This window comes from Nomascus leucogenys, chromosome 3 (assembly GCF_006542625.1).
Source record: "Nomascus leucogenys isolate Asia chromosome 3, Asia_NLE_v1, whole genome shotgun sequence".
Classification (NCBI taxonomy): domain Eukaryota; kingdom Metazoa; phylum Chordata; class Mammalia; order Primates; family Hylobatidae; genus Nomascus; species Nomascus leucogenys.
The window spans coordinates 39,324,756-39,352,371 of NC_044383.1; the positions used below are offsets into that span (position 1 = coordinate 39,324,756).

At 41.2% G+C, this 27,616-nt stretch overlaps 1 protein-coding gene across 4 annotated transcripts in view; it reads right to left on the reverse strand.

Moving 5' to 3' along the window:
* Window positions 1-27,616, reverse strand: part of PLCE1 (phospholipase C epsilon 1) — a 345,535-nt gene that overhangs the window by 85,559 nt on the left and 232,360 nt on the right. For all 4 annotated transcript variants that reach the window (XM_030809243.1, XM_030809242.1, XM_003255240.3 and 1 more), the window contains 4 exons: window positions 23,706-23,851; window positions 16,842-17,100; window positions 15,020-15,225; window positions 4,316-4,991 (listed from right to left, as the gene is read on the reverse strand). In XM_030809243.1, the coding sequence (XP_030665103.1) occupies window positions 4,316-4,991; window positions 15,020-15,225; window positions 16,842-17,100; window positions 23,706-23,851 (1,287 nt within the window). The remainder of the gene's footprint in view (window positions 1-4,315; window positions 4,992-15,019; window positions 15,226-16,841; window positions 17,101-23,705; window positions 23,852-27,616) is intronic.

Consider the following 27,616-nt stretch of genomic DNA (forward strand, 5'->3'; position numbering starts at 1 on the left):
CATCTGCTGGAGGCCTGCTGAAGAGAATCCCTGCTAACAAGTCACTAGGAGTGACTCCAAATTGGAATAAACATTTCATGAATGAAACCTAATGGATATGTTTTAACTACCATTTTGAATAACATACTCTGAATCTGAAAGAAGAGTAAAACTTTTATTTATGGATTTTAACCAACACATGTTTAAAAGCTTAATAGGCCCATTATAGTTTGCATGTAAAATAATTGGCACCATTAACCTATACTGCTTTGATTTTTCTAATTTCAGAACATCCCAACATGGGTCAAACTTTACCACTAACAGAAGTATGTTTAGGTCAGGAAAAGGAAGGATGCCTTTGTTTAGTCTTTAAAGGAAGCTTTCTGGGAAGTAAAACGTAGTTTTAATCTTTCTTTTGTTTTACACAAAATAATAAACTTGTTTGGGATGGATGAAGGATATACTTTCTTCTCTTTTTTTTTTTTTCCTTGGAGACGGAGTCTCCCTCTGTCGCCCAGGCTGGAGTGCAGTGGTGTGATCTTGGCTCACTGCAACCTCCGCCTCCCGGTTTCAACTGATTCTCCTGCCTCAGTTCCCAGGTATCTGGGATTACAGGTGCATACCACCACACCCAGCTAATTTTTGCATTTTTAGTAGAGATGGGGTTTTACCATGTTGGCCAGGCTGGTCTCGAACCCCTAGCCTCAAGTGATCTACCTGCTTTGGCCTCCCAAAGTGCTGGGATTACAGCTGAGCCACCGCACCCGGCCTACCTTCTTTTTTTAATGTGCGAGATGGACTACCATAAGTGAAGGCACATGTTCAATTTTAGAAAACGGTTTTGTTTTTTTTTTTTGAGACAGAGTCTCGCACCCTTGCCCAGGCTGGAGTGCAGTGGAGAAAACAGTTTACGTGAAAGTTGAAGATTAGAAAATAGATGCCTTAAAAAATATCCATGCACTGTTACCTCTTGGCATATCTTTGCATATGACATTTTGAAGACCATTAAATTAATCTATATCCTTTGAATGAATCTTCCCCCCCCCCGTAAAGATAGCCAGAATCTGTTTTTTGCTTATAATCAAAGATATTTATCTGGTAATTCCATATTTAACTTTCTTAGCCTCCCAGAGCTCCGTCCAAATACCCAGGATTATGGGCCGTCAGTTCTGTCCATGATAACCTTGGGCCAAAGCTCAAGATATTGGTCTTTCCTCCACACCCCACATCAACATCTCTGCACAGTTTACTTTCTTGGATTTTCCTGTATTTTTCTAGGCTTCTCTACAAATGTTATTACTTATTCTTGTCTTCTGTGTTATCTCTTGTTACTACTTCCATCAGTAGTACTCAAATACTTGTAGTATTTGAAAGTAACTTCACTTACATTTACTACATAAGGAAATTCTAATGTCAGAAAGATTATTTTCTATATAAGCACTTCCCAAACTAGGGATTAAAAAATCCTCTTATAGAGCTGTTAACAGAAGTTTGGAAAAACCCAAACGGTGTTTCACAAACTTCTTTAGCTTATAGGTAAATTTAAATAGTTTTTTTTTTTTAACTTTAGGGCATCTGAGAGAATTTAATTTTCTAAGAGGTATTATAAATCACCAATACAGATATTAAACATTAACAAAAGATTTGATCTTTTGTTCTCTGAGTACTAAGTTAGCATCTTTTTAGTGATCCCTGAGTCATTTTGGGAACTGGCTTATATGACGAGAAAATGATCAGTCCATTGGTCTTTCCAACTTTTTTCTTTTGAAAGAAATCTTGAGTGTCTGTTTCTAAGGCACGTTGCCTGACTTCGTAAATGGCTCATGTAGAGAGAGCAGTGTCAGGAATAACATCATCTATATTTCAGAAGTGGTTGAGGAGTATGAGCTGTTTTGCCTCTACACTGCAACATCTTGGTTCTGTGTAGCGGTAGTGGGGAAGGGTAGAGCTGTGTTTGCAGCTGGGTAGGACTGAGTCTTCTCTAAGTCACTTCTGTCTCTGTTCCAGCAGCAACTCTTACCTCTGCTGTTCGTGGTCTCAGCTGATGCCTCCTTCAGTAAAAGCTGAAGAGTGCTAGGGTAAATGAGAAACTAAGTACCTCTTATGTATTAATTCAGTTACCTATGCTATAAGCTTGAGAAGGAGACAAATGGAACAACTAAACCACATAGACTTTGTGACAGGAATTGTAATTGAGCCCAAACACTGGTCTATGTCCAGGTTTGATGAATTTTCCTGATTCTAGAAGGCCAAGGAATAGCTGTAATTAAAAACTGACATTCGCAATAGCTCCTGAAGACTTTTTTTTTTTTTTTTTCCAGCTGAGTACACTGAAAGCTCCCTATGCCCTGTGGAGTACACAGGAGGCAGGTATTTTTTGTTTGTTTGTTTGAGACAGAGTCTTGCTCTGTCACCCAGGCTGGAGTGCAGTGGCATTATCTTGGCTCACTGCAACCTCCACCTCCCGGGCTCAAGCGATTCTCCTGCCTCAGCCTCATGAGTAGCTGGGATTACAGGTGCATGACTAATTTTTTGTATTTTTAGTAGAGGCGGGATTTTGCCATGTTGGCCAGGCTGGTCTCGAACTCCTGACCTCAGGTGATCTACCGCCTCAGCCTCCCAAAGTGCTGTGATTACAGGCATGAGCCGCCACACAGAGTCAGGTATTTTGTTTTACATTTTAGACGAGTTAACTAAAACTGGCTTTGTGCTGTGTAACATTAGGATAATTGTGTACATAGGCCTATCTGCTTATTAATCAATTAATCAAGTTAGTCACTCAGGATACGGTCTCTACTCATAAGCATGACATGAGTGTAGGGAAAGAAGAAAGAAGGGGCATTACATGTGCCTTGTCTAACTTCCTGGGGCGAGAAATGTTTTTAATTGTCAGAAATGTATTAGAACTGTGACAAGTACATGAAATCAGCCATTTGAGTAGTTCAAGTGGTAGTTCTATTTGTTCTGTGACAATACAAAAGATATTTCTTTTTGCCATGAAGACAGAAAAGCAAAGAAAAACTGAGTACTTTGATACAACTCATTTGAGAATGACACTTCAAGTGTCATCTGCTTGTGGAGTTTAATATTTCCAAGCAATCTGTACCCTCTTTTCCTCAAAGGATGCTACTCTGGTTATGCCTGTGTCTCTTCTCTCATTCAGCCCAGCCCTGTTGCCACGCTATAGTGTTAGAGTACCTGATAACATAGGGTTAATGAAAGACTAACTCACTCAATGTAAGCAGCTGACTGCGAAAAACTGTCCGCTAAGGGCTGCCGCCACTACAAACCTAATAAAGAAGAACTCCACATAAGAATCATCCCACATTTGGGAAAATTTCTTTCAATCTTAAAGAAATTAACCCCTCACCTCTACAATTAGGCAGCAATATGCAGTAAGTTAAAGAACTCCCCAAAAGTCACATAGCATGTTAGGAAATGAACCAGGATTTTAATTTCGATAGGGACAGTTTTCAATGTATCAGCTAGTCACTAACTAATAATAAAAGTATTTAGATAACAATGCTTTCCATTGAACCTTGAGTAAATGAAAATGCTTATATTAACTGGTTTCTTTGCAGATGGGAGAACTGCAATGACCCTGGGACTATTTTTATGTAGTATAATACAATATATAAATATAATACAAAATAAAAACAGTGATCAGGGTCATTACAGTTCTCCCATCTGCAAAGAAACCAGTTAACATAAGCATTTTCGCTTACTATAAAATCTAAGTAAAATGTATTTCATACAAAATACAAACAGGACCGCCTATGAGTGCAGACACTATTCTTCATACATATAAATTATACTGTGGCTTTACACATATTTTTTTTTTTTTCCTGAGACAGAGTCTCGCTCTGTTTCCCAGGCTGGAATGCAGTGGTGCGATCTTGGCTCACTGCAACCTCTGCTTCCTGGGTTCCAGTGATTCTCCTGCCTCAGCCTACTGAGTAGCTGGGATTACAGGCATGTGCCACCAGGCCCAGCAAATTTTTGTATTTTTAGTAGAGATGGGGTTTCACCATGTTGGCCAGGCCAGTCTCGAACTCCTGACCTTGGGTGATCCACCCACCTTGGCCTACCAAAGTGCTGGGATTACAGGCATGAGCCACAGCCTCAACTCTCACAGCGACCCTATGAGCAGATGTTGTTATTATTTCCATTTTATAGAAAAGGGGATTGGGGTACCAAGAGGTTAAGTAAAAGCTGCCCAAGGTCACCACAGGTAGTAACTGTCAGAGCTGGGAGTATGAACCTGGTGGTCTGGTCACCAAGTGTGTGCTCTTGAGTATTATGCCAGTGAGGAAAGAGGGATGGCTGCACCCCTTACCTGATAGAGGCTGACGTACTGTTTCCGCAGCCACTGCTGTCTTTGGTCAGGGAATTTCCTCATCTTTCTCACAGCTCTAGTGAGTTCCAATAATCCACTGAAGAGCATTTTAGCTGTGTGCTTCGGTGCCACGAAGTGCAATAATCTGTTGTCCGTGGTCTGAAGCCCATAGAGCAGTGTCACACCAGTCTCTGACAGGAACATGCTACCCAGTTTGTTCTGAACACACACAGTGTGTATATCAATGCCAGGGTGGCCCATGTATACAGCCTTCACTGCAAAAAGATCCAAGATCCCTTCCGTCAGGCCACTTAATCCAGCATTGCCCAGTAGTGGGAATTTTCCAGGCTCAGCTGTGTTATTAAGTACACCAAGTTTTGCTTTAGTGCTGGCTGGGGAGGCAGTTGTGGGCTTTACCCAGGTCAAGGTGCTATTGTCGGGCTGAAGCTGGAGGAAGCAGCGGGCAGAGAGGTGTGTGTCCTGGTCGTAGTGGATGACCGTGGCCCCCTGCAGCAGGAACTGGTGCACATCGGCTTGGATGGACAGCACGTACCAAGGGATGAGCTCCGTCCCATGGGCGAAGGCCTTCTGTGAGTCCTCTGAACCATGAGAGTCGTATTCTTTGGATTGCTCAAAGATGTCATTGTCTGAATCCAACAAATCTCCAATTATAAACCTTAAGGAAAGAAACACCAATTTCGTTTGTCTTATAATTAAAAGTGAGAACAACCCAAAGACATTTTCACTGACACTGGGCTTTATTTTTCATCCCACTATGAATTCAAATTAGCATAGGAAATACAAAACACTAAATAGCACACAGTAACTTCTAATAACCAAGGCTGGGTGTGGTGGCTCACTCCCAGCACTTTGGGAGGCCGAGGAGGGTGGACCACTTGAGTCCAGTAGTTCAAGACCAGCCTGGCCAACATGGTTAAATCCCATCTCTACTAAAAATACAAAAATCAGTCAGGCATGGTGGCATATGCCTGTAGTCCCAGCTACTTGAGAGGCTGAGGCAGGAGAATTGCTTGAACCCGGGAGGCGGAGCTTGCAGTGAGCTGTGATTGTGCCACTGCACTCCAGCCTGGGCGACAGAGCGAAAAAAAAATTTTTGAGTAACTTTTTATAACTGTATTCTAATATTCTTTATAACTGTATTATTATCTTTAGCAAGGTATCTGACCATAAGCATAAAAAATCTACTAGATGAGTTATTGTATTTTTATTCTCAACAATAATCTTCATTATGTATTAGTTTTCCCTCTTGTGTCAGGAACTGCGTTAAATACTTTATGTACATTTTTTGTACTAAATCCAATCTACCTGCAAGGTAAGTTTTATTATTCTTTTTCTACCTATGAGGAAACCAAGGTTCAAAAAGGGAAAGTAATTTGTTCAAGGTAACCCATCTCAGAAGAGGCCAAGCCAAGGTTAGATTTTGGTCTAACTTTATACCTGGGATTTTCATTGTTAGGCTTGTTTGCCTTCAGTTAAATCATAAACACAAGCATGATCTGAATATACTGGGGCTAAAGTAGGTAAAAACAAGACTTAATAGGCTGGCTTGAGAAGTACCTCTGTTAAAAATAAAATACAATTAGTTCAAAGATACTCCTTGGAAAGAAAGTAGGCAGATTGCTTGAGCCCAGAAGTTTGAGACCAGGCTGGGCAACATGGTGAGATCCCATCTCTACAAAAAATACAAACATTAGCTGAGTATGGTGGCATGCCTCTAGTCCCAGCTACTCAAGAGGCTGAGGTGGGAGGATTGCTGGAGGCTGGGAGGTAGAGTCTGCAGTGAGCTATGATGGCATCATTGCACTCCAGCCTGGGCAATAGAGCAAGACCCTGTCGCAAAAAATAAAAATAAATGAAATTTAAAAAGGACAATCCTTGGGAAATATGGTCACGGTGGCCAGATAAGCATAACAGTTCTCCTGGACTCAACCTTAGATTTCTACTCTCTCTCTGCATGTGTGTAGGTATACACAGAAAAGGCTAGTCTGCATAGAAAATTTAGCACGTTCCCTCCACTGAGTCAGGAACCTGGATTATTTGAGCCAAGAGGATCAGGGAGCAGTGAAGGCAAGCGATTGCTTCTTTTTTACATGGCCACCTTGGCGGGAACCTGCCCAAGAGTCTCATTCTTTTCAAAGCATAGGAAGTTGTTAGTTCTCAGTAAACTATCGCAAGGACAAAAAACCAAACACCGCAGGTTCTCACTCATAGGTGGGAATTGAACAATGAGAACTCATGGACACAGGAAGGGGAACATCACACTCCAGGGACTCTTGTGGGGTTGGGGGAGGGGGAAGGGACAGCATTAGGAGATATACCTAATGCTAAATGACGAGTTAATGGGTGCAGGAAATCAACATGGCACATGGATACATATGTAACAAACCTGCACATTGTGCACATGTACCCTAAAACCTAAAGTATAATAATAAAAAAAAAAAAGAAAAAAAAAAAAAGATCAAGGTTTCTGCTATTTGGTCCACAGACATCACCAGCAAAGTAATGAGTAAAATTGTGAAGGAGCTGGTACATAGGCTGGCCCACGCGTCTCCGGGAGGGAAGCCTCTCGTGTGCAGGAGACACTTGGGCCACCTACTGCCTCTTGATGAGGCAACGACAGTATCATGGGGCTTGTTGATACTCCTCAGTTGACTGTGGTCCCTGAACAAGATTACCATTCTTGCTTTCAAACAGCAGGTTCTACCTCCTTGCCCCACACATGGATCTTCTTTTAAAAAAAGTCTACCAGAAATATTGAATTTTAGTGTCTCACAAATCTGATGGTGAGAAAACTCACTTCAGAGCCCCATACCAGAAATAACCAAAAGTCCAGCAACAATAAAACGTATGCATAGATTTTGGTGTATTCATGCAATGTAATTCTGTACAGCAATGAAAATGAATAAGCAATAGCTAACTACATGGAATAACACAAATTTTAAGCAAGACACACAAGAATGCATATGGTATGTGTTTGTGATACATAAATACATACATTTCTGTAAATGTCAATTTCAAAACCAGGCAAAACTATACTGTACTATTTAGGAATGCATATTAGTAGAAAAACTACAGAGAAAAACAAGATGTTATTGTAAAACTTATAATAGTAGTTTTCTCTAGGGGGAGGCTGGTAATAATTGGGAAGGGAAATAAGTTTAGGGGTGCTGGCAATGTTCTAACCCTGGATGCTAGTTATGCTCAGTCACCTGATAATTATTCAAATACACTGTTTCGATAAACTTTTAATTTTAGGATAGTTTTAGATTTATAGAAAATTCCAAAGACAGTATACCTCACACAAAAATTTCCCTATTAACATCTTACATTTGTCTGATACATGTGTCATAATTCATGAACAAATCCTAACACATTATTACTAATTAAGGTCCACACTTTATTCAGATTTTCTTAGTTTTTAATGTCCCATTTCTCTTCCAGGATCTCCCATTACATTTACTTGTCAGGTCTCTTTAGGCTCCTCTTGACCATGAGGGTCTCTCCTTGTTTTAGGTGCTCTTGACAGTTTGGAGGAGTACTGCTCAGGTATTTTCTCGAAGGTCCCTCAGTTAGGACTTGGCTGATATTTTTTCCATAAGTAGATGCAGGTTATGGGTTTGGGGAGGGAAGACCATAGAGGTAAAGTATCATTCTTATCACATCATATTGAGGGCATCCACTACCAACATGACTCCTCCCTGGTGATACTGATCACCTGGCTGAGGACCTGTGAGTCATGTGCCACTGTACAGTTACTATTAACTCATTTCCATACTCTACTCTTTGGAAAAAAGTCGCCATGCCCAGCTCACTCTTAAGGAGTGGGAAGTTATGTTGCACTTCCTTGAGGGTGCAGAATCTACCTAAGTTATTGGGAATTCTTTTGTACAAAAGATGGATCTCTTCTCCCCCATTTGTTTATTTATCATTTACACATATCATTTACTTATACCAGTATGAGCTCATGAATATTAATTTAATACTTTGGGTGATTTATAATGTGATAGTACTTTATTTATTTTGTTGCTGTGGCCATTGGGAGCTCTTCCAGTTGGCTCTTGTATTCCTTTCACAGCTCCCATCACTGTGTGTTTCTTTTGAGAACTTCCTTACTACAACATGCTCCAGGCTCATCTTGTATATTTTCTGCCGCAGTCCTAGAATCAGCCTCTCTAGGAGAAACCTTGCCTCCCTTTATTGAAGAATGGTATTAGAAACCAAGATCTGGGCCATACGCAGTGGCTCACACCTGTAATCCCAGCACTATGGGAGGCCAAGACAGGTGAATCTCTTGAGGCCAGGAGTTCAAGACCAGCCTGGCGAACATGGTGAAACCCCGTCTCTACTAAAAATACAAAAAATAGCCAGGTGTGGTGGCAGGCACCTGTAGTCCCAGCTACTTGGGAGGCTGAGGCACAAGAATTGCTTGAACTTGAGAGGCTGAGCTTGTAGTGAGCAGTGAGCTGGCACTGTGCCACTGCATTCCAGCCTGGGCAACAGAACACGACTCTGTCTCAAAAAAATAAAAAATAAAACAACGAAAACAAAAAAACACAAGATCTGGGGTTACATGATATTTTATGCTCTTTTCCTAATGTTACTTCATAATAAAAAGTGAAATAAGAAAAAAATCATTTGTGTCTTATTTAGCTCCATCCCTCTGAAATTGCTCTCGGTAACACTGGAAAACCAATACTTATGTCCTCTTACACAATGGCTTCATATATGCCTGCTGCAGTCATCCTGGGTTTAATGTTAAACATCACCACCTGTTTCCTGTGTGACCTCCTCAAAACACTCAACTTCTCTGAGCCTCATTATTAGGTGGCAAAAAGACAATGCTCATCTCATAGAATAATGGTGAAGATCAAATAAGACAACAGTTGGAAAGCACTTAGCACAGCGCCTGTCTTTGTAAAGTACAATTATTAAATATAGGAAGACCAATTCCTTGCACTTTTCCTTTCTCACTTCCTCTTCTCTAGGCTACCTCAGCCCAGCCCAGTCGTTCCTCTAGAGGGGCTTTTTGTTTGTTTTGGAGAAGGAGTCTTGCTCTGTTGCCCAGGCTGGAGTGCAGTGGCACAATCTCAGCTCACTGCAACCTCCACCTCCCAGGTTCAAGCAATTCTCCTGCCTCAGCCTCCTGAGTAGTTGGGATTACAGGTGCCTGCCACCACACCCGGCTAATTTTTGTATTTTTAGTAGAGACAGGGTTTCACCATCTTGGCCAGGCTGATCTTGAACTCCTGACCTTGTGATCCACCTGCCTTAGCCTCCCAAAGTGCTGGGATTACAGGGGTGAGCCACCATGCCCGGCCGAGGGGCTTTCTTATGGGACCATTTCCACATTCTCCTTGTCCTACTTCTTGTTGTTAAGAGCAAAAAGGATTCAATTGGTGAGTGTTAGTACCCATTAAAATACAACATGTAAATTTGGACATAGAACTTCTGATTTTAATTTAGCAAGATAAATGGTGTTTTCCATATTCCATTTAAGTTCTGAGTTAAGTCAAGCATGTTCCAGTGAAATACTACAAGCATTATAAAAAAATAGTGTCTGGAAAGAAAAATTATAAGGCTTTTCTGGAGCCTGTTTCTGCTGCTCAGAGATGATGTAAGCTGGGACAGAGGGGATGCTGTCTTTCTTGGCGTCAGTTTTTATTTTAGAATGAAAAAAAGAACTAATGCCAGATGGTAATAATTCCATTAAAAAGCAATCTTCCAGGGACTAATGCTCAAAATAAAATTGACAATTGTTTGTAATGAAATAAGTTCATTTCAAGCAGGAAACTAGTAGCTTTTGTCTCTTAGATGATATAGTGAATGTTATGCAATTTTGTGCCTGATTCTCTTAGAAGATAATTTCCTGAGAGTTTACAAGAAGGGATAAGGTGGAATGTTAAGACTTATTTAGGAACTAAATAATGTTAACCGAAGATCAAAGATGTGGTTTACCGGCAACGAAACTACCTTGTCAAACTCAGGTTGTATGCCTTAAGGAGAGGACGAAGGAGTAAAAATAGAAGAAAGGTTTTTATCCTGCTCCTAAAGAGCTTCCATGGTATCCTTCAGTTAGAAACCATAGACAGATAAATACTTGTCTAATGTTCCCTGATGAAAATTTTACACTGGGTGATCAACTGGTATTTGTTAACCTGGTTAAATATTTTCTTTGTAAGGGTTCGTTTGCCTCCTGCCAATTTAACATAATCCCTTGAACGTGAATCGCCACGTGATAAACAAGTGTGAATTTAATTCTTTAAGATAGAAGTAAATCTATGTCCTTTCCAAAGGACTTGCTACAGCTGTTCTAATAAAATCTAGCGTTTTTAATGCTCTCTTCTGGAAAATGTTGCTTTTAATTGACCTAGCACCTTCCTTGACTATAAGCATTCTCTTATTATATCTGAGTAGTTTGTGGGTTTTGGAACCAGTCTGCCTGAATTTAAATCCTGGCCCTGCTAGCTATGAGAGTAAAATAGAACTGTTGTGAAGATTAAATAATTTAATATATGGAAAGAATTTAGAGCAGTGTTTGCTTAAAGATAGGCTCTCAATAAACATTAGCATTTTAAATATTGCTAATATTGTTGTCTGGCTTGAGTTTAAGTTAGTATCATAAAACAAAGACATCCATACAAATAGAGCTTCTCTTAAAAATGGTGTCCAAGTTTCAAGTTGGGATTTAAGTGAGAAACAAGCCTAAGGTGAATGTTGTGCAGATAGTGGGAAAATGGCCTTTGTTACAAATCACAGACACAAGATGGGTCTGAGGTGTTGGCCAAAGAAGCGGAAAGAGAGAGAAATACAGGATCCCAGGTATCCCCAGCAAAGCCAGAGAGTGAGACTGTATGAAGGTCTGGGCTGGGCTGAGGCAGCTGTTGCAGATAAAGGATGTTGTGTGTTGGGCGTTGATAAGGTTGAGGCCTGTCTGCATCTTACCCTGTGGAGAGTAACTGATTTCCTATCATTTAATGATTTGGGGCATCCACATGCATACATGTGTGTGTGTAGTTAATCCTGGTAACTATTATCTTTTCTCAGATATTCTACTTTCTTATGCTTAGCTTTTTCTCCTATCCCTGTGGGGTTGGATTATCATCTAGGCGCGTCTCTAACGAGGCTATTGAGGTAGAAGGACACAGAAAATACCTCTTTGCAGTAAGGGAGAGGAGGGTGACTGAGGATTGCTTCTGAAATGGTGATTACTGCCAAGGGTGTCCACACCTAAGTGCTGGAGCCTCCTGTATTAGTCCATTTTCATACTGTTATAAAGAACTGCCCGAGATTGGGTAATTATAAAGGAAAGAGGTTTAATTAACTCACGGTTCAGCATGGCTGGGGAGGCCTCAGGAAACTTACAATCATGGTGGACGGTGAAGGGGAAGCAGAAGGTGAAGCCTTGCTGCACCCTCTTCACAAGGTAGCAGGAAAGAGAATGAACGCAGGAGGAACAACCACACACTTATAAAGCCATCAGATCTCATGAGAACTCACTATCGTGAGAACACATGGGAGAAACCGCCCCCATGATTCAATTACCTCCACCTGGTCTCTCCCTTGACACATGGGGATTGTAGGGATTACAAATCAAGACGAGAGTTTGGTTGGAGACACAGCCAAACCATATCACCCTCAGAACTTCAGCTTGGCATTTTAAGGGTGTGATACACACATTAATCATGATAGCCACCATCTATATTGGCACTTATAGTGTGCTGTGCATTTTGCTTAATTTATAATCCTCACAAAAACCCTATCAAGTAGTATTGTCATTTCCAGTTTACAGATGACAAAACTGAGGCTTAGTAAGATTCAGCTACCTACCTAGGTGACAGAAATAGTAAGAGGTGGTGTCAAAATTCAGTCCCAGGCAGTGTGACTGGAAGGTTTGAGTTCTTAATCAGCTCAAGCAGCTTCCATTGTAGGTTTCTGTCATCATCTACTTATATCTTATTTTTCCAAATGTACAAATCCTTCTTAAGGTGCAGTATGCCAAAGAGGGTCAACAATATTGAAAATGATGACAATAAGAACTTGTAGCTCCTATATGACTCTATATTCGTCTCTACACACCTTCATACTCCTCATTTCTATTTCCCAACAATGGTGCCACATGCTACTCTTAGGTCTCCATGCCTGTATATGTTTTTAAACATACAAACGCATAGATTATTTATTCTTTATGCTGGTAAATAAAAAAGTAATTATTAATAAGCATTATAATTCATATGAAATGTAATTGGAGTGCTTTCAGAATTCAGATGTTCCTAATCTTCAGGAGTTAGACATAAAAAGAGGCTAAGGGTTAGCCCCTCTACAATCAAAAGAAATGCCTTAAGCTTTGCAGGACAAAGGATCCTCCCCTGTGACTGAACACATGGTCAGGCTCATGACCCAGCTCTACTGTTTATTAGTCAGACAAGTGACTTCAGCTTGCTAGGTACAACTACTTCATCTGTACAGAAGTTAGACAAGCCTACTTGAAGACCCCATTGATATTTCAAGATTTTTTCAACCCAATTCCCTTCCTGCTGAGATCTTGAAGTTTGTTTTTTGTTGTTGTTGTAGAGACAAGGTTTCACTATGTTGCCCAGGCTGCTCTTGAATTCCTGGACTCAAGTGATCTACCTGCCTTGGCCTCCCAAAGGGCTGGGATTACAGGCATAAGCCACCGGGCCCAGCCAAAAGAAATCTTGAACATTTTATAATCATTTTTTGAGATTTCTATGAGTGTTTCTAGTGGTTTTCTGGCAGGAGTAGCTGTGAGGTTTGGGAAGAATTATAAGAGCACCCTGTAGGTGGGGTAAACCAAAGGACCATGAGATTGTCCCTTCTTTCTTTGCTGTAGTTTTCACAGGGCTGGTGGTTGCCAAGTGAACAGGGGCTAGAGGTTGCTGTTTGTAGAGTCTCTGTTTCAGCCAGATCAACAAAGCATAGTTCCTATGGGCTTTTCAATCTGCACATCTTTGGCACACATAACCCTGCACTGGATAAAACATGCGGCTCTCAATCAGGAATGGATTCCCAAGTCCCAGCAGATGGCCACAGAAATAGTGCTTGCTGATCTGGTTTTGGTGAATTCTATTAAACAGTCCCACCACCCAACTTGTGTTTTGAGCTTCCTTTCAGAGTAGCAGTCACTTGAGGTAAAGAAGCTATCACTGGCACTTAGGTACACAAGTTTCAAAGTGAGGATTTCAATATGACTTCACAGGTTTTATAAAAGAAATATTTGCATTTTTGTGTTTTTCTCCTCTTCTAAGAGTGCTTGCAGCAGGGCTTGGAAAATGGGCAGTGGAAGAGAAATGTTCTTAGGATGTACGTGATAAAATGATTAGGAAAAAGACAAGAGACTGTGGACAAAATTAGAGACAAAAATTTCATAACAGGTGAAAATGATGCAAGAAAGTTACCACTTGAAGAACTTCAAGGGAAAGGAAAGGATAGTCTAGGGGTCTGACACTCAGTAAAAGTGGCAGTCCTGAAGGTGTTTTAGAAAGGTCAAATGACATACACACACAGTCGCAGATGAAGGTTATTATAAAAAGAGCCATATGAAATTCATTATTTTATCTATTCCTATCTGATGTATCCTAGCCTTAACAGTAGAATTTAAGGAAGGAATTTCAGCCAGATCCAGTATGAGGAGAAGGCATTCTTCTCCCAAGCATCTGTTTAATTTTTCTTACAAATATTGTGAAACTTATAATGAATTGTGATTTCCTCTTTCCTTTGACTGCTAGGAATCTCAGAACAAAATTTAGTCACTGTATAGACTATATAGTATACATTTTTGTATGTTTTATTTTCTCCTATTCTTATTTTTCTTTTCTTTAATATCCTCAATTATTCATAGTTATTCTTAAAAGCATCTACAAAATCTTTTGTTGGAAGAAATAGATATATACATAGATGCCGAGAGAGAGAGAGAGAGAGAGAGAGAGAGAGAGAGAGATTAAGAACTTAAACGGCTCTGAGAGGCTTTCTGTGCAGATGGGATTATTTGTAGATGGTATTCTCTCTATATATAGATTGCCACTAATGTTAGCAACCTGTTAAGTGAAAAATCTTTGAAATAATCTCTGAGAAACTGGAATTACTGAACAATTTAAAAACCTGCAGATGCCTTGTGTGTGTAAGGTTAATTGTAATACACCTTACAAAGCAGCGTTTCTCAAACCGAGATCACTAGCCCTCAACTTAGAATCACCCAGAGGTTGGGAGAGGTAAAAATACTGATTTCTAGGTATCACCTAGACCTAACTAAGTCAGTAGATTTGATTTAAAAATATCTTAATACCCACTCTAGTACCCCACCCAAGAATTAAAAAAACCACTGTTACAAAAACTAGGAAATAAAAGATCACAGCTCTCCTCCTGAAATTTAATGTGTTGAATTCTTAGAAATGGCAGGATAGCTCTAGGTTTTTTTTTTTAAAGGGGTAACAGATGGTAAGAAGTTAAATTATGAGCAATAATGTTAGAACAAAGCAGCAAAATGAGAAAGGTAGATGTGAATTTGGAATTGGTAAGGTTTGAAGATAAAGAAGTGTGGCTTAATGATAAAAGTGGCAGGTTTTGATGAGGTGTCCATCTGAAACTAAGCTGAAGTAGGAAACAACTCATCAACAGGAAAAAAGAAGACATGAGCATTCCTCACTTTTAACGTGTAAAACTTACTGCCATCGGCTTTTATCCTTCAAGGAGCTTTTCCTGGAGCTGTTTCCTTCACTGGGGCTGTCCTCCTCGTCCGTCTCCAGACTTCGACTGCAGCTCCGGATGACCTGAAAGATGCTGTTGACAGTGGACTCCTTCTCCGAATTCTTTAAGCCATTTTGTCCCACTCGTTGTAAGAAATTATCTTGTCCACTGTAATCTGCTACAAACTACAGAAAAATATATCGAGAATTTGCTATTGCAACTTAATATGCCTGGATAACCTACTTGGCTAGGGAAATGAAATCATAAAGTAATAAATAATGGCATTTGTGCCTATTTTATGGGAAAGAAAACAAAAGCCTCCAGGAAAAACATTTTTTCATTTCACCACATGAAATATCAAAACTCACTCTTGTTTCCACTGAGACAACTTTAATCCCTCTAGGAATCAACACTCCACTTCAAATTTAAAACAAAAAAAATATTATTTCAGGGCTCCCTAAGGAGAAGATTAGCCAATTTGCAGAGGAAGGGCATGGTTATTTTATCCTTATAGTGAGAATTGAGAAAAACCATGAGTAAAGTATGCTATTCTACGGAACCAGATAAAATGACTGGGCCCAAGCAAAACTCTGAGAAGAGGTGATGTGTTGCTTTATCGCTCATGTGTTCTATAATAACACAGTGGCTTCTTCCTGCTTTTTAAGCTCTAAAAGCCTTATTGTTCATACAGTTGATCAGGAAGCTTCTCTCATCAGAGGTGAGAGCTGTGTCTGGGATAAGAGATGTGGAGTTCCCTCTTCTTAAGACATGAGGAAGCTGGAGTGGTGTGGCCTGGGAGGCTTCCTTTAAGCTTTCTCCTCCATTTCTTGCCCTTTTATCCTAGCTCATAACCCAGAGAGATGCCGGTGGTATTGCGTGTACCCGTAAGGAGCTCTTAAGTCTTTCTGATATCAGGCGATGCATTTGCTCCCAGGTAACACAAAAGAGGCTGAAGGTTGAGAAGAGTCTTCCCACTCCATGGAGAAGGCGTGTACATGACTCTGTGTTTGTGTGTGTGTGTGTGTGTGTGTGTGTGTGTGAGAGAGAGAGAGAAAGGTCAGTAGTAGGTTCTGTCATCATGGAAGGAATGATCCTAGATTTGGGTTTGGTCTCAGGTAAGGGACTTCTCAAAATCTCCATAAAGTTCTTTCCATTTTAGTCACTTCTTTCATTTTTAAACACCTTAGAGGGAGTTTCCTTATCTTTTCCCTCCAGTTTCTCAACTCCCCTTCTCTCCAATGCCCAATGCCTTGGGTCAAAGCTCACACTATCCCTTCTGCTCTGGGAATCAGGAACAGGAGGCAACGGATCTGGGAGAGACGAGGCTCTGGGGATCAGGAGCCTGGAGCTTGTCTCTAGATGCGTCTCCAGGCTCTCCAGCATTTTCCCACAAAGGATGAAAAGAAAGCAGTGTTGACTTCCCCTCTTTTTTCTTCCACTGATGTGGAAAACTTAATACTCTCATTTGACCTTCTTTATCCCTGCATCCAGACATTCCCACCCAATAAGAAAAACCTGTTGATCTTTAAAAACCATCAGAAAACAACACCCTTTTTGACTTGTACTTACATATTAAACCTAATACATTAAAACTAACTTCACAATACTATGTCCCACACAGGGCTAGTTGGCATTCTTTTCTACAGAACTTCCAAGGATCTATGTGCTACCCAGAAACAATATAACAACTATTAACCCTGTGTTCAATCAGTGATCATTTCTTTGGTGAGCACAGACAGCGCCTGATGAGACAGCCAGCAACAGTGGCTCTTCAGGCCATGATGATTCTGAAAGGCCTTACCTCTAAAGTTTCTTCTTGGGAATTGTACCGTGGGCAAAGCTTCATGAGGCCGGAGGCACCGTCAAGCACTTCACAGAGCTCCTTCAGAAACACCCCACAGAACGGAACCACCTTACAGCCAGGGATGTGCAGGGCACGTGTTACCACCTTTCTGTACTCACAAGAGGACTCATGTTGGGCCATAGCATCCTTCAGGCTCCTCATGGTCTCAATATCAGACTGGTCCATGAACTGCCACATTTTTAAAACTTTTCTTGACCTATTGCAAGTAAATGACATTTTTTAGACTGAAGGAGAAATAGTATAGTTTACAGCAAGGAGCCTAAATTCCATACAAATTCATTCTTTTTACCAAGTTTGTTTTTTTTTTTTTCTTTTTTCTTTTTAGGTGGAGTCTCACTCTGTTGCCCAGGCTGGAGTGCAGTGGCGCAATCTCGGCTCACTGCAACTTCTGCCTCCTGGGTTCAAGCAATTCTCCTGCCTCAGCCTCCCTAGTAGCTGGGATTATGCCTGGCTAATTTTTATATTTTTAGTAGAGACGGGGTTTCGCCATGTTGGCCAGGTTAGTCTCAAACTTCTGACCTTAGGAAATCCACCTGCCTCGGCCTCTCAAAGTGCTGGGATTACAGGCATGAGCCACTGCGCCCAGCCCCAGGTATTCTTTACTTGTTAATATTTACGTAGGGTTCCTATCCCCACCTACTTCCCCAGATAATATGAATAATACTTTTGTAAATTGAAACTAAAAATTAAATAGGACAGATACAAACACAAATAAGCATATGGTACACGTTAGTTATGGAAGCTGGGCACTGAATGTAGGTTTGAGATTTTCTGGCAGCTATGGCCAAAAGGGGAAAGTAGAGGGTAACATGGTTTGTACAGATATTGGTGGAGGAGGACTGCCTGGGGAAACTTGGCCCATTTGGCCCTCTTGATCTTTTCAATATTACTCTTGGATTAATCCAGTCCCTTAGTGATCAACATGAAGCCCACTGTTTTCACCTCTTCTGTAGAATTGACTTTTACTGAATCAAGCTTTGACATGAAGCCACCAGCCCATTTTGGGGGACCTTGTTGTAAAGTACTATTTGCATAACAGGATGTTAAGTGGGACTTTCCCTATTCTGAGACTCCTGCTGAGACCCACAGATGACAATGCACCACACCTTCTAAAGAGAGGCCCTCACAAGGTGTTACCTGAACTGCTTTGCCCACAGTGGTCTCCCATTCTCCTTCAGCCCATGCAGGGAAAGTGGATCTGAGCAGATAGCTTGGGAATATTTCTCTGGAGGGAATTGTGGGAGAGCTCACCTTTCTGTGAGAGGACGAAGTCACCCCAAGTGCAGGGGGCATTAAGTGAATTCCCTGGGGACACTGACCTGTGTCCCGGGCAGTCTGTAGATCACGTGAACTGGTGCATGACTCTTGCCTAAAGATTTAAGGCTAGCTGGAGCTGCCTGATGGCAAAGGGAGAGAGGATTCCAGTAGATATGTCCTGTGCTTGCAGAGTTGGGAGGGCAACATGCTGACTATTTCCTGTGAGTCAGGAGGGGATACTGTGCAAAGAGGTGGGGCTTGAGCTGTCTTGAAGGGTCTGCCCGCCAAATGAGGTGACCCTAGCAGAAAGGGCCTGTGAGGACAGGACCCTGGGGGGGTGAGGAATAAGAGGTTGACCAGAGGGTACACTGCATTTTGCTAGGTAATTGTGCAGTGGGGAGGTGGAAAAAATTAGAGAGTAACTAGTAAGAAAACCTAAAAGCACCCTCCATTGGTCTCTGTGAGGGCACCAAGGCCAGATTACAACTGCCCCATTAAGTAAGACTCTGTGCTCCCTCTATCCCCATCATTTTCCCTCTCCTCTCCTGTCCACTTTTTTTCTGCAGACACCCAGTTGCAGGGAAAAGGAAGAAAAAAGATAAACTCTATCTTCCTCACTACTACAAGTCTCTGAGACTGGTTGGGTTGTGAAACGTAAGGAAGGGAAGAAGATATATATTGAATGAGATATTAAAATTTTGATTTAGATTAACTGGATTACAAAATCACTGTGTAATATATAAGACATCCAAAGACATAAAGAAGTACAACATGACAAACACCCATGTGCCAATCTCTCAGTTTAAAAAATCAAACATCAACAATGTGCTTGAGGCCCTAGTGTATTCCTCCAAGAGCACATACTCTATTCTTCCCTCACCAGACAAGACCACCACTGGGACTTTGGGGTTCTCCTTTCCTTAAAATTCTTAATACTTTTCCAACATATGCATATATCACTAAGCAAGTTACAGAATTGTGTATTTTTAAACTTTATGTAAATAGTATCACATGGTAGATAGTCTTAGACCAGGGGTCCCCACCACTGGGCCACAGACCAGTACTGGTTCATGGCCTGTTAGGAACTGGGCTGCACAGCAGGAGATGAGCAGTGGGCAAGCAAGCATTACAGCTTGAGCTCTGCCTGCTGTCAGATCAGCAGTGGCATTAGATTCTCATAGGAACACAAACCCTACTGTGAACTGTGCATGTAAGGGATCTAGGTTGCACGCTCCTTATGAGAATCTAATGCCTGATGATCTGAGGTGGAACAGTTTCATCTGAAAACCATCTGCCCCCACCCCCACACCCCAAGTCTGTGGAAAAATTGTCTTCCATGAAACTGGTCTCTGGTGCTAAAAAGGCTGGGGATCCTTGTTTTAAACAACTTGCTTTTTTTTTTTTTTATACAGCCTTAAGTTTGCAAGACTCATTCATATTCAAGAGCATAGGAGAATGAGATTGTGTGTTAACTGGGAAAGTGACTGGAAAAGCTACAGGATCTCTCAAGTAGCATAATCCAGGGTTGGGGGAGGGAGAGCTGGTTGGAAGCTTTGAAAGGCAATCAAATCAGAAAAGTAAAAGCACTTTATGATTTCATCCCACTAAATCCAGCTTGTCCTATAACTGGATTCTCATAAGACAAAATTCGTTTTTGGGGAATGAAGTGGAGGTTACAAACAAATGAAGTGAATGAATGAATGAGACACGGTTCTCACTGGTTTCTTATTGTGTGAGTAATGGAGGAGTTATGGTTCACTTGGGGGCAAAGGGCAAACTTCAGCAAACATCAATTCTTTATTGTTGAATTGAGAATTGACACTATTTTTAAAACTTTTATTCATCTTTATGATTATAAAGATACTACTCGTTGTAGAAAATCTAGAAAATATCAAAAATATAGAAAACCCACTTACAATTCTACCATACACAGACATGAGGTATATTTCCTTCCAGTATTTATTCTATTCTTGTCTATATGGGTATATAAATATTGCTGAGGTTATTAGGGATAGACAGTTTTGTTCCCAGATAGATTCATGTATTATGTGTCTCCTGCTTTCCAATGATATAAAAACTTTTCAGGCGAGGTGCAGTGGCTCATGCCTGTAATCCCAGCACTTTGGGAGGCTGAGGCAGGGGAGATCACTTGAGGCCAGGAGTTCCAGACCAGCCTGGGAAACACAGAAAGACTCCATCTCTAACAAATTTTTTAAAAATAGCCATTGTGCTGGTACACTGCTTGTAGACCTAGCTACTTGGAAGCCAAAGTGGGAGGATTGCTTGAGCCCAGGGTAAGAGTTTACAGTGAGCTATGATCTTACTCCTGCACTCCAGCCTGGGTGACAGAGTAAGATCTTATCTCTTAAAAATTTGTTTTTTACCTCATGCCTGTAATCCTAGCATTTTGGGAGGCTGAGGCGTGTGGATCACTTGAGGTCAGGAGTTCAAGATCAGCCTGGCCAACATGTTGAAAGTCCATCTCTACTAAAAATACAAAAAAATTAGCAGGGCATAGTGGCGGTGCCTGTAATCCCAGCTACTTGGGAGGGCGAGGCAGGAGAATTGCTCAAATCTGGGAGGTGGAGGTTGCAGTGAGCCAAGATTGCACCACCGCATTCCAGCCTGGGCGACAGACTGAAACTCCATTTCAAAAAAAAAAAAAACTTGTTTTTTACAAACATCATTTTTGATGGCTATATAACATTCCATTATCTGGATGCAGCATATTATTTCCTTTATCTATTTTCCTATTGTTGTTCACTTGGGTTATTTTAAACTGACACCATGACTGAGTAAATATTCTTGATTGTAAATCTTTGTACTTCTTACTAGTGGCTTAAAAGAGCTAAGAATTTAGTTAGAGGAAGCAAAATGTACAATGTCTATAAAAAATCAAAGTCACTTAACAAGAAATACGCTTTCTCTTCCTATTTAATTGCTTAAAAAATAAAAAAATCTCTATTATGTTGATAATAGTTAATTGCTTGGAACCTAAACACTTTCAAGCCTAAAAGTGCACATATAAGCTCTGCCTCCATAATCATTGCATCGTAAGAGTATCTGGGCACTTATCTCCTGTGTACAGAGTAGCTGTCAATAAAAGACCTATTATACCTGGTACTTTCACCTATCTGTAAAGATCAGTTTGGTTTTAAGCCAAATACAGGAGCATGAAACTAGGCGGCAGTGGGTCTGGGGTGTGAGACAAAATGCATTGGGATCAGTGTTGAGGTCTGTCCTGGTTTGAGATTATTCCTTATTTAGGGAAATCACCAGGCTCTACGGTCTTCTTGGATTTTGTATTTAAACTCAGTTGAATCTTAAAGGCCCATTCACCCTAGGCCTCCATAGGTCTTTCTGAGGCCATTCTTGTAATAAGAGAATCTAGAACATGGTATGTGGCAGCCAGCCTCCAAGACAGCCTCCCATGGTCCACACCTCCTGATTGTGTGGCTTTGTGCAGTCCCCACCCACAAGGAATCCATGCTGGTCCTACGTGATCAGTACAATATGGCAGGAGTGACTGTGTGTGATTCCCAAGGCTAGCATATAAAAGGCATTGCAACCTCTGCCTCCCTCTCTTGGATCATTCACTTCGGAAGGAGCCAGTCACCGTGCTGTGATGACGGTCATGTTGTGGGGTCAGGAAGCGAAGTCCCTGGCCAAGAGCCAGCACCAACTTGCCAGACACAGAATGATAAGCATCATTAAAATAAAATGACTTTATCAAAATATCATAATTCTTTTCTTAAAAGAAATGTAATACAGATTTTCTTTTTTCCTTTTTGAGATAGAGTTTCCCTCTTATTGCCCAAGCTGGAGCGCAATGGCGTGATCTTGGCTCACTGCAACCTCTGCCTTCTGGGTTCAAGCAATTCTCCTGCCTCAGCCTCCTGAGTAGCTGGGATTACAGGCACCCACCACCATGCTCAGCTAATTTTTGTATTTTTAGTAGAGATGGGGTTTTACCACGTTGGCCAGGCTGGTCTCAAACTCCTGACCTCAGGTGATCTACCCACCTTGGCCTCCCAAAGTGCTGGGATTACAGGCGAGAGCCACCGCACCCGCACCGCACCGCACACGTTTCCTTTATAGAAAATTGATCACAAAGAGAATCACAATCATCTGGATATAACCTCCTGTTCTCCAAGGCTTTGTTTTTGTTTTGTTTTGTTTTGTTTTTTTCCCCACTTTTTCCTTCTTTTGAGCCATGCCTGATGCATTTGTATGACTATTTTAAATGTCAAGGACATGATCATTTGGGTTTATTCTTAGTTAAGAAAGTTGAAAAGGACAAAAAAAAATTAGAACTCTGAGAGTTTTCATCTCCTCCCCAACCCAGAATCCCTATATAGGGACCTGGAGAATCAAAGAAAAATCTCAGTAATGTTATGAAGTAAAATTCATTTGTAGTGAGAACCCTCATGAGGATGGTGAATCTCAGGAAGCAATAACAATAACAACAGCTTCTCTTTATGAGGCCTTACTATACGCCAGGCACATGTGTCAAATACTTTATATTATTTCACTGAATTCTACCTAAAGATGTAGGTGCTTTTTAGTATTATCCCCATTTTGTAGACAAAGTAACTGAGGCTCAATGAAGTCAAGTAGCTTGCCTGGATCACACAGGTATTCCTTGGGGGAATCGGGATTTGATTCGTGGTTAAGGATTTGATTCCTAATTTGATTCTGACTTAAGAACTCATGCTCTTCTTCCTCACACACCATGCTGCCTCCCACAGGAGTAAGAACAGTTACTTTACGCCAGGTAACTGAGGCTACAAGGGGATAAAGCAGGCAACTTGATGAACAGAATGGTGATTTTGTTATTAGCTTGATGGAAAAGGCATAAGAACAGGATATCATGGTGGTCAAGATCATGGGCTCTGAAATCAAGGTTGCCTGCATTCCCAGCAATGCCAGATGACTTTGGGTGAATGACTTAATTTCTTTTAGCCTTAGCTTCCTCTTTTGTATAATGTGGGAATAATAATAGTATCTACCTGATAAACCTGTTTTGATAATTAAAACATACAATATAGGGAATGTGCATAGCCCATACTTGACATATAGTGTTTGATAATAATGAGAGCTAACATTATTGGAGGCCTATTGTCAATGCTAGCCACTGTTATTACTAAGGGCAGTTGGTGGTCTATAGCATACAGCCCTGGAACACTACATAAGGCAGGCCTGAAAAGAGACAGATAACAGTGGGGTTTACAGGACAGGAAGGGGAATAGTCAGTGGTGGGATTGATGGGGTTATGCAACCAAGTAATTTCACTTGGCTTGGCAAAGAACACAGGATCACAGCAGACCCAGTGAAGTAGGATTGTGACTGGCCCACAGGGGCTGAATTCTGCAGCATCTTTGAGGGGCAGGGCCTTTGGTGCTGAAAGAAGGTAATACATTTCCCAAGATAATCATTTCCAATTACCTGGCTTGGGTAAAGGTGACTCCCTGGACAATTAACTCAGTGCCATTCGGTGATGAGAAGTGACTGTGCCAAGATAACCATATTCCCCACTGACTATACCTGAGGCCAGCCAAGAACTCCATGACAGCGTTGTAGTTGCCCATGTTCCAGCAGCATTTGGCCACATGCACCAAATATGAAAAGACTTCTCTCTTCTCCTCCATGGAGCCTGCCGTGAGGATCAGCCACGTCACCCAGGAGCTCACCTGGAAAACACACAGAGATATTCACAGGAATTATGTCCTAAAAGCTTGGCAATTTTTTTCCCAAAAGTATTCTTTGTTTTTCTAAAAATATCAATTTGGTATTAGGAAATGAAAGACCTATAGGTCCTTAATCTCTTATAACTCTCTCTTTATTTTCTTTAAAACAAGAAGGCTGAAAAAGTCAATTCATAAAATCCTTTGATCGAAAAAATTTCTTTTGACTATAAGAAAATAAGGCCTAAGGATAATTTTGATTGAAAGATATTTGACTGATGGACATTAAAATGAAATGTACTTAACCAATCAGTTAAAGACATTTACTAAGTATTAAAATATATAATATCAAATGAAAAATAAAAATTTATTTTATTTTATTTTATTATTATACTTTAGGTTTTAGGGTACATGTGCACAATGTGCAGGTTTGTTACATATGTACCCATGTGCCATGTTGGTTTGCTGCACCCATTAACTCGTCATTTAGCATTAGGTATATCTCCTAATGCTGTCCCTCCCCCCTCACCCCACCCTACAACAATCCCCGGAGTGTGATGTTCCCCTTCCTGTGTCCATGAGTTCTCATTGTTCAGTTCCCGCCTATGAGTGAGAACATGTGGTGTTTGGTTTTTCGTCCTTGCGATAGTTTACTGAGAATGATGTTTTCCAGTTTCATCCATGTCCCTACAAAGGACATGAACTCATCATTTTTTATGGCTGCATAGTATTCCATGGTGCATATGTGCCACATTTTCTTAATCCAGTCTATCATTGTTGGACATTTGGGTTGGTTCCAAGTCTTTGCTATTGTGAATAGTGCCACAATAAACATACGTGTGCATGTGTCTTTATAGCAGCATGATTTATAGTCCTTTAGGTATAAAACAATCTTTTACAGATGCTTTATCTATTATGCCCCTCAAATGACAAAATATTATGAACAAATATTTATAGAGCACTTACTATGTGCCAGGAACCATTCTAAGCACTTAACCTATATTACCTCATTTATCTCTCACAACAATTCTAAGAGTCAGGGACTGTTATTGTCCTCAGGGATGTGTGTAAGGTCTTCAACCACATTGAAGGTAGCAAAGCCTAGGTTTGAATTTAGGGTGTCTGCTCCAGAGGTTGCATTATCAACCACTCACAAAATGCCTGATGTGTTTACACAAACTCTAATGTTCTCCAGTTCTGGGCTTAAAGTTATTCTAATGTGATTTGTTTTTCCTGCTACACAGACTGGAGGACAATATTTAAAAATAATCCATGTCTACACCCTCCCCTTATGATATGCAGCCTCTAAATCATCTGCCTCTGCTCTACGACTATTTTGCTGCCACCTTTACTTTGGTGCTTGGATGCTGGTGTCCACCTAAGTTACCTTCTCTATCCTGACTAGCATCTGGGTTGATAAGCTTGGTTGTCAACAGACCAAAGTCTTGGTCTTGACCTCACATGGCCCTACTAGCTCTGCTTGGTTCAGCACCAGTGCTGAAGCCTGGACAGCAACACTTTTCTCTGGAATAAGTGAGAGAGGCTGGAACACAGAGTTTATGGTGACCCATGACAACTGCAGGAAATAAGAGCTCAAGGTCAATGGCATACTGCCTATAAGTGGATAAAATTATAAGAATTAATGGCATTGAGTGCTGACAGCAACCAAAGAGGGCAGTGCAACCCCATTTTTCCAGATCAAGAATCTATGGCTCATGGGAGAAGTGACTTTTCAAGGTCACAATTCTTGTTGATGTCAAAAGTAGGACTCCCAGCCCAGTGCTCTTTCATCGGATGAAAGTTGACAGTTTCTTTCTTTCCTTCCTTCCTTCCTTCCTTCCTTCCTTCCTTCCTTCCTTCCTTCCTTCCTTCCTTTCCTTCTTTCTTTCTTTCTCTTTCTTTTTTTTTGACAGAATCTTGCTCTGTCGCCTAGGCTGGAGTGCAATGGTATGATCTCGGCTCACTGCAACCTCAAGTAACTGGGATTACAGGGCCTGCCACGTCGCCCGGCTAATTTTTGTATTTTTAGTAGAGATGGGGTTTCACCATGTTGGCCAGGCTGGTCTCGAACTCCTGACCTCAAGTGATCCACCCACCTCGGCCTCCCAAAGTGCTGGGATTACGGGCATGAGCCACCGCATCTGGCCGAAAGGTGAGTTTTTTCAGACTTGGCTCTGGGTATGTCCTCCTAAGCACTCAGTTTGGAGCTGCATATGTGAAGGCAGAACAGGAATAAAACGAGAAAATACTGAGAAGTGTCCAAAATATGATTAAAGAGATGAAAAAACAAAATGAATGGTTGCTCACACCTCTTTCCTATCCCTACATAGAAACAAACAGGAAAATCAGAGCAACAGGGAGTTTTAGTGATAAAACAGGTCTATTCTCTGGTATGAGCCAGAGGCACTGGAGTAATTAATAATCTTCCTCTTCCCTTCTGAAACAGACTGAAGTAAAACGTGCTGGGCTACCTGCCACCCTGAAGCCCAGTCCTGAGCCTAGTGGGCTCCCAGCATGTGCCTCTGCCCTCCGTCTGTTCTGGACTTCACCCGGCCCTCGGGCGGCATCAGGAGAACAGGTCTGGAATCAGACCCTTGGGACAAACCCTGGTCCACATCATCCCAGGAACTGTCTGGGATTCCTAGTGCTGACCCCTCTCCTGCAGCTATGAGTAACCCTTTGCTCAAAGTCTCCATGCCTGTCCTCTCACTTGATTCCTTGGTTAAAAGTCACCTTTGTGAAAGCCCGGCTCACTAGAGCAAGAAATTATTTTGCTAACAGAGACTGAGTCATTGGTGCATCCATCTAATTCTTCCTTTAGTCTGACTGGCTTTTGATGAGCCCTATCCTAAAATGGGAAACCATCAGCAAACACTTAGCATCATAACCCTACTGACTCTTTGAGTTGGAAATTCAAACACTTCTCAAAAATAAAAAGGAGATCCTGAAAAGTAAAAAAACAGTTTCTGAAAGCCACCCAACTCATCAGTTGTTGAGGCCTCTGGCTATATTGTCTCCATGGCTTTAGCTCCTTTCTGGTTGAAATTGATGGCAAATCAGGGTCTCTGGAAAGCTGTCATTCTTTCAGGCTATTCTGATACCATGCATTGACTTACTAGTCCAGTGGCTGGAAAGGGTTAACTCACCTCCCCCTGGAGAGGTCTGCTTCACAGGGCAGGTGGAGACCACCACTTGGTTTGTGTCACAATCCTGATCACTCATCCAGATTTATTTCCTATCAGTCAAATCATTTTCCATATACTTTCCCACAATGCTAGGAAAAAAATAGCGATACCATATTTCACATGGAAACCTAATTTAAACCAACTGTTCCATTGCCGAGTGTGAGTCCCCAGGGCCCTGGTTGTTGAGATTATGTAAGCACTGTTATCATAAACACACACACAGACACACCACACACACACACACACACACCCCAACATCTGCTTACAAGCCTCACGGACAATTCTTATTATGGTCTGATGTATTCATAATTTTATAAGCATTAAGTGGTGAGAGGGTCACCGCTAATTGTAAAATAATAAATGACACAAAAAGGAAATGAAGATTCAGTGACAAATGTCAAAATGTTGACCAAAGCTTAAAGGTGGTCACATTTACTAAGTGGAAAATGGGATGTGTTGCCAATCCAGAAAGAATTTCTGTGCAATCACACAGAAAAACAAAAAAATCATATAAATATAAAGTACTATGGTTTAGGCATAGGGAGTGCTACTAGAGCAGAAAAGTGTTAACGGTAGCAGATTATTT